Consider the following 7,740-nt stretch of genomic DNA (forward strand, 5'->3'; position numbering starts at 1 on the left):
TTAGCCATCTTCTTCGTCAAAAGGGTTTCTGCAATTAGCTAGTTGACTACTTGATTAAAAGGAGGGAAGTTTACTTCCTGACCTCACAACGACCCGTGTACGTTATGCATTATCCAATAAAAATTTGGTGTTGTCCAAAAGGACAGCTGTGATTGGCTCCAGCCACCATCAACCATGAACATGAGTGGTAGGAAATGAATGGATTGTAATACGTGAGAATGTTTTATATTTTTAATGTTATTTTTTTTATTAAAGATTAGTCTGCGAGCCAGATGCAGCCATAAAAAGAGCCACATCTGGCTCACGAGCCATGGGTTCCTGACCTCTGCTATATAGGTAGCTACAGTCCTTATTGAGGTAGCGCCCATTTGTGGTATTTTGTAGAAGAGCCACACTCAAGGGGCCAAAGAGCCGCGCATGTGGCTCACGAGCCACAGTTTGCCAACCAGGGGCCTAAACCAAGGAAACTGAGGCCCAGGGAGAGGACGACTCAGGGTCACATCAAGCATTGCTAGCACACAGCCTGAACTATTACCCTCATTCTTTGAGCCCCAGGACCCCCACCTGTGGAACAAAGATGACAATGAAGACAAGAGTTTCCCTCCTGGTTCTGAAAGAGCTGGGCAGCTCTCAGCATCATAGTCAGGACAAACTCAACGGGTGACAACAGGTGACCACCAGCCCCAGAGGCACAAGCTGCAGCCATAAAGGCTGATGTAATGACTGGATGGGTGACAGTGACAGCAACCCAGTAACCCAAGAGCCAGGCATGTATCAGCTGTAGGCATCATTCTGGCCAATTTTTTTTTTTTTTTTAACAGAGACAGAGAGAGAGTCAGAGAGAGGGATAGACAGGGACAGACAGACAGGAACGGAGAGATGAAAAGTATCAATCATTAGTTTTTCGTTGCGTGTTGCGACACCTTAGTTGTTCATTGATTGCTTTCTCATACGTGCCTTGACCACGGGCCTTCAGCAGACCGAGTAACCTCTTGCTCAAGCCAGCGGCCTTGAGTCCAAGCTGGTGAGCTTTTGCTCAAACCAGATGAGCCCGCACTCAAGCTGCCGACCTCAGAGTCTCGAACCTGGGTCCTCCGCATCCCAGTCCGACGTTCTATCCCCTGCGCCACCGCCTGGTCAGGCCTGGCCAATTTTTTAAAAAAAGAAAGATAAGAAAAAGTAAGAGTGAGGTGCCAGGCCAGAATGGGACTAGGAGAGCAGCTCTAGGTTTCCAGCAGGGAGGTAGGAGGGGGTGGCCAATGGACAGGCACACACTGCTCTGTCGGTGGAACAAGGCCCTCTGCAAGGCCCCCTGCCTGGCTCTTGATGCTAACAGAGCAGCCGGAAAGCTACATTTATGAGCCAAAACGAGAAATCCAAATGATTACTGGACAGGAGATGGCATTAAGGAATCACTGTGAACTTCATTAGGTGTGAAAATTCACCTATGGTTTCATTTCATAAAAAAAGAGTTACGGTATTTTCTCAGTACAACACAGTGATGTACTCAGAGGGAATGAGGTAAAACAGAAGGCTGCCGAGCTGGTGCTGCCCGAGAATGGGATGCACAGGGACCACACTACTCTCTGTTCTGCCCAAACTTAAAACTTCTCCCATAGAAGGTAGAAGGAGGGAAGTGTATGAGGGAAACAATGCAGAAAACTGCCTTGCAAACCTATGAAATGCAAAACCACGACAATTATTTCACACAACACAACAGACTGAAAGTGCACAGCGCCTTCTAAACCTATGGACACTTCCATGTCTTCATCCACTTGAATGAAACCCACTTTTCTTCAACTCAGAGTAACATCAAACTCTGTCTTTTTGAAAGCTCTCACAGAAGCTCTGAGCACTCTTTACTTTTTATAGTATCCATGTATCTCACATACATACACAGAAGAAAAAAAGCCAACAAGTAGAAGCACCACATTGTTCCCCACACTTGTCATCTTAACAATTCCTGCACTGCTCGTTTTCACTTTCTGATGTTTCTAAGATGGACAATTTTTAAACATACTAAACTGTAAGAAGAAGCTGTAGCCTAATCCTTCTCGCTGCCATCACCCAGACCCATCCCACCCTTGCAGCCCCATCTCTCAGTTTACCTCTATGGGAGAGCCCAGTGGGACGACAGGGTTTAAAGGTCAGGACAGCAGCTGGGCAGCCACACCAGAGGGCCTCTGCACTGGGAAATGGCTCAAGGAGCCACACTCTGAAAACTGACAACACAGAGCCCAAGACCCAAGAGGGCCTCACTTGTCAAAGCCAGCAGGGTCAGGACCTCTTCACCTCAATGTCTAAAAAGAAAACAAATCTTTGTCCCCAATGTGTGTAGTGGCCTTTCACCCAGTGTATTGACGTGAGAAGTTGGTCTAAGGGTGGCTGCCCAAACTGATGAGGGGAAGCTGATCTCCTTCATAGGAAGTGATGGGGGAGGCACAGCAGGAGCCCGTGCTGACCTGGCCATGGCTTTCTCCAAGGTGGCTGCTCAGACCCAGGGAGCATCAGCCACCCCCGCCCCCACACTGTGGGCTCCAGGTGCACCAACCTATGCAGGCACCTGCACTCTAGTGACCCATCCCAACTCCAACAGGCAGAGCTGCTTGTTCAGGGCAACAGAGCTGAGGGCCCAGGAAGGGTCCAATTCCTCCCTAAAACAAGTGTGAAAACCACAGCCCTGGACAGCACATGCAGGGCCTCCTCGCCTACCCAGGCAAGCCCCTTTTGGGCCACAGGCTCCTGGGCCTGGTCTCCCTTCTGTCCTACTTGTAGGAAAGCAGCTCTGTCACAGCATGCCAGACTTAAGTCCAAGGCCACGCCATGTTGAGGTACACAGCTGCTTAACCCCAAGGCTGGCAGAAGGAAACAGCCCAGGTGGCAGCAGTCTCTCGGGTGCTTTTAAAAGTGAAAGAGCCCATAAGATCAAGTCACAACCCCCTGCCCCACACATACTCTGCCTGTGGGACAAGGGGGAGCGCCCAGCAGTCCAGCCACAGTGGGCCCTGGAGTCATAGCCTCTGGACGCTTGTAGCCGCCTCTCCTGGCTGTTGACAAGGAGAGAGCAGGGCCACCTCAGAACCTCCAGGATTCCCCAGACCACAGCTCCTATCCCAAGTCAGGCCTCTTCATGCCAACAGCAGAAAAACAACCCCCAGCCCAGGCTCCGAAAGGCCCCAGGACTCCCAGGACCTCCCAGCCCCCAACGACTTTGTGCTCCAAGGTCTAGGGTGGTATCAGAGGAACAGAAAGAATCTCTACAGGCTTTAGCCATGATCAGGACTCTTCCTGCCCCAAAACAAACACTCAAGGAGGCTGGGCCTCACACAGAGGCTTCCAATTGCCCTTCATTCCCAAGTAGGTACCTGTTCTTTGGGAAAAGGCTACCTGGGTTCACTGCCTTGAGCAACACACATCTTCTCTGTGTCTGCCTCAGTTTCCCCATTTGTACAATGGATATAAGAAGGTGGTGACCCACCTGACCAGATGGTGGCGCAGTGGACAGAACGTCAGACTGGGACGTGGAGGACCCAGGTTTGAGACCCCAAGGTCACCAGCTTGAGCGCAGGCTCATCTGGTTTGAGCAAGGCTCACCAGCATGAGCCCAAGGTCGCTGGCTCGAGCAAGGAGTTACTCAATCTGCTGTAGCCCCACGGTCAAGGCACATACGAGAAAGCAATCGATGAACAACTAAGGAACCGCAACAAAGAATTGATGTTTCTCATCTCTCTCCCTTCCTGTCTGTCCCTATCTGTCCTTCTCTCTGACTCTCTGTCTCTGCCACGAAAAAAAAAAAAAGAAGGTAGTGACCCAAGGGCTGGTGTGGGGACTGCAGAAGTCAGTGGAGCAAAGGAAGGTTATGGCAGAAGCAGTTCATCTACAAGGGGTGAGGCCGCATGGCGTGCTCACACCACCACTCCTGGCTGTGACTTCTGTGAAAACATATGGACAGGGAAACTAGTGGTAAGGACTCCTTCCTGTATTGTCTGAGCTGCATGATCAGGACTTAGTTGCTCCCACACATCTCTACCTCAGTCTCCCCATTCTCTAGCAGAGGAGATTACAAGGGGGATGGGAGGAAAGGAGAAGAGGGGACAGGGTTGCTGCTCCCACCAGCTCTACCCCAGCCCTTCTACTGAGCCTGCAGGACAGGAGGACACCAGAGTGTCAGGAGCGGGGCTCAGGCAAGTCCAGAGTCTGAGGCAGAGGAAGCTCAGATGCATCAGACAGTAAGGGCAGTGAAAGCTGAGCCAGGCTAGAGGCCTCAGGCAGCAGGCTGGGACTGCGCTCTGGGAGATGCAGTGAGGCTGCTCCAGACCACACCAGGCCAAGAAGCAGAGCCAAGGTGGCTGTAGAAACAGAAGTGAGGGGACCCAAGCCTGAGAGGTGGAGGGAAGGAGCTGAGGACACCAGACAGCAGACATTAAGTAAGCCCTTCCTGTGTGCTGGGCACCATGCCTAGCTGGTGTCGTGCCAAAGCTCACAAAATTGTACCCACTGTTTCCCCAAGATGTATGCACACCAAACATTCAAGATCCTGAGGTGGCACGTAGGCAGAGAGGGCTTCCAGACCTGTCTTCTCATTCTCGCTGGGAGCCAAGAGATGGGGCTGAAAATGCATCAGGAACCTGCCCCTGGCCTGAGGCATGCCTTCTAACCCTCACATCCCCACCCATGAGGACCACATACTTCTGATACCTACCTGAGCCTACCAGACAAAAGCTGCTACCCCAGTACACCCACACCCTTAAAGCTGCAGCTGAGGACACAGTGCCTAAGCCCAGCCAGCCAACTTCCCTCCCTCAAAAATAGTATTGTATTATCTACAAATGCTGGGAAAGGTACAGGCAACTCCATTTGCAGCATAATTTGTTAGTAACTAAATCCACTTTAGTTAAAGAAATAAAGTTTTAAAAGAAGAAAGATAATTCACTTCTCTACAGGAGAAAAAAGGGACCCAACAAACGTAGAGCGAGACAAAAATAGGTTTACAGTTGTTCATATGGAAAATAACATAATAATTAATAAATAATACAAGAATAAATCGTTTCATGTACTTACAACTGTAAATCTAATTTTGCCCCACCCTGTATTGTCTACTTAAATCTTGAATTTTAAAATAAGAGTATTTCTCAGTATTAAATTAGCCAAAAATTAATAGGTTGACAAGAGTCTGTACTGGCTCAAGTGTGAGTGAACTGGTGCAAGCTTCCTGACATCTACTGAAACTGAGCCACCTTTCTCTAGCTTCAGCGAGGACTTCCCACCTACAATGAAGGAAACTGAGATCAGAACCACGGGGCAACATGTCCAAGGCCATGTACCCAGTGCACGCAGAAGCCAAGAGCTGACAACAAACTAAGCAAGCAGGAACCTGCGGAGTCTGACAAGCCTTCCTCCAAATTCCCCTGGGACCCATCCTCCATACACACCCACTAAAAGGGTCAAGATTCTTGCATTGGCCAAAATGTTTGTATCCACATGAGTAAAGTGCTAACAAATGAAAGGTTCCTGAATGGAAACCAGTTCTATCTGCAATGGTTGGTCTAGTCACTTCTTATAGGGTCACGAATGCACACTTGGGAACACAAAGGGAGACTGTGAGTGCTGTGTGTGTGTGTGTGGGGGGGAGGAGTTGAGCCCCATCCAGGGAGACTGTGGGTGCTTCCCCCCACACAAAAATGGGGCTCTTGTAGGAGGGGCCACACGTTGCCCCTCTTGTGGATCCAGTGTCAATCAAGCCTGACTCAAAGGAGACCCCAATACCTGTTGAGAGATATTAGGACTTCAGATAGATGAGCTGCCACCTGCCTTCCCAAGCCCTCCTGTCAGTTGTTTACTGATGGCTAACAATGAGCACCTTCTCTGCCAGGCATGAACTTAATTAAGTACCAGGGATGGATTCATTCTTTTCTCCCCACCTTCAAAAGAGGACTCGACTGGTCTCCTCAATGAGGCAAGGAGGCTCTGAACAGTCCAGGCACCTGTCCAAGGCCACTGGGAGCACGAGTGTTAGAAGGTAGGTGGTGGGGTAGCAACTAGCATGGTGGATCCCAAAACCAAGGGCAAAGAGCCCACCAGAACAAGGGAAGAGTTGGCTGGAGAAAGAGTACACTGTCAGAGAAACTGACAGGCCACACGCCTAAAACCATGCTCCGCCTTTTCAAATATAAGACCTTCAGAACAAACTTCTTGGGTGGCCAATGTTGCAGAGGAAGAAGCTAAGGCCCCTGCCCATAGCCACATCATCATCAAGGGGTAGGGCCTGAGTCCAAACCTTGGTGTTCCACCCAGAAAGTACCCTCTCCCTCCTCACTCCCCACAACAGGGCTGGGAGAGAGGCTGGTGTTTAAATCTGTAACAAGAATTACTTCCCTGAAAGACTGCCAGGGGACCCTGACGTCCTCATCCTGGAGACACACAGGAGACACAAGGCTCTCTCTGTGACAAACACCCACAAACTTGTCACCCGTCTGCAGGAACCTGGAAGTGCGTCTAAGACAGGAAGTGGGTGGAAGAAGCACGACATCGCATAGTAGTAATGCGCTGTACGCGCGGAAAGCTGACTTGGGGGAGACACTGGGGGCCCCCAGCCGGCAGCGAGGGCCACAAGCAAGGCGAGCCCCTGTCCCAGCCCTTTCTTTGCCTCAGAACATTCTTGAAAGACCCTAAAACTACTGAAGGCTGCTACGGCGAGATGGAAGAAATCATTCGCTTGGAAGTGATGCAAAAGCCGGTCTGGCTTTCCTCGGCATCCATCCCACGCCCTCGCCCCACCCCCCAACTCAGGAAGCCAAACACCGCAGAGAAAAGCACCCACCGTTCCTGAGGCCTGTCACCAGGAGCAGGCAGGCTGGCGACGCGGCCCCACCGCAGCCTTGCCCGGAGCGGGCAAGCCGGCCGTGCACGCCAACCCTGGGCGCCCTGGGGCTGCCCGGCTAGGTGGTCGACCCAGCCCGGCCCGCGTGAGGAGTCGGCTCAGGGGTCGGGGGCAGGGCGGGGACGCCGGAAGGCATGGCGGCGGCCGCCCGCGCTCCTCACCTCCTTGAGCTGTTCCATCTCGCCGCGGATGGCCTCGTAGTCCACCTCGAGTTCCTCGAACTGCAGCTTGAGCTGGTGTTTCTCCTCCAGCACCGCCAGCCCGTACTCGGCTGCCTGGATCTTCTCGCGCGTGGTCTCTGCCAGCTCGTGCGACAGCCGCTTCACCTCGGCGCGCAGCCACTCGGGCTGCGCCTCCATCACCAGCCGCGTGTACTCCTCCTCCTCAGACGGCGCCGACATGGTGGCCGCGGCCCGACTCACGTCCCTTCCACCGGGCTTAAACCCGGTTCCCGTCCTCTTAGCCACCGCCCAGCCCGACGGCGCCCGGGCCGCCGCGCAGCCGCAGTGCGCTCCCCGCCGGGCGAGGCACTGTGGGTGCCGTAGTCCCAGCCTTGGGACTGCCAGGCTCCTGCAGCACGAGCCCACCATCCCGGCCCCTGATTGGTCGGAGCTCCGCGCCGGGTGGCCCCTCCCAATTCCATCGCCTCCGCTCCGCTGCCCGGGACATTGTAGGTGCCGTAGTCCCGCCCGCGCGCCGGTTCTAAGGCCCGTCATGCCCCGCGCCTGCCCGCCCCTGGCCGGGATTGGCCAGCGAGGCCGCTGTCGCAGAGACGCCGGAAGCACCGTGCTTTTAGGTGCCGGTGCCTAAGACCAGCGAGGCTGGAGGTTCGGGGTTGAATCCAGGGCTGCTGGGGAGGA

The 7,740-nt window shown here is 53.0% G+C and overlaps 1 protein-coding gene across 2 annotated transcripts in view; it reads right to left on the reverse strand.

The window, feature by feature from the left end:
* The window catches only part of BICD2 (BICD cargo adaptor 2), a 57,724-nt gene extending 50,333 nt beyond the window's left edge, over nt 1-7,391 (reverse strand). Inside the window, exon 1 of one of the 2 annotated variants that reach the window (XM_066368381.1) lies at nt 7,042-7,391. In XM_066368381.1, coding sequence (XP_066224478.1) covers nt 7,042-7,281 — 240 coding nt within the window. In that variant the 5' untranslated portion in view covers nt 7,282-7,391. The remainder of the gene's footprint in view (nt 1-7,041) is intronic. The other variant, XM_066368379.1, reaches the window with a different exon arrangement.
* Between the last annotated feature and the right edge of the window lie 349 nt (nt 7,392-7,740).

The sequence above is a fragment of the Saccopteryx leptura genome, chromosome 2 (genome assembly GCF_036850995.1).
Source record: "Saccopteryx leptura isolate mSacLep1 chromosome 2, mSacLep1_pri_phased_curated, whole genome shotgun sequence".
In the NCBI taxonomy this organism is placed as follows: domain Eukaryota; kingdom Metazoa; phylum Chordata; class Mammalia; order Chiroptera; family Emballonuridae; genus Saccopteryx; species Saccopteryx leptura.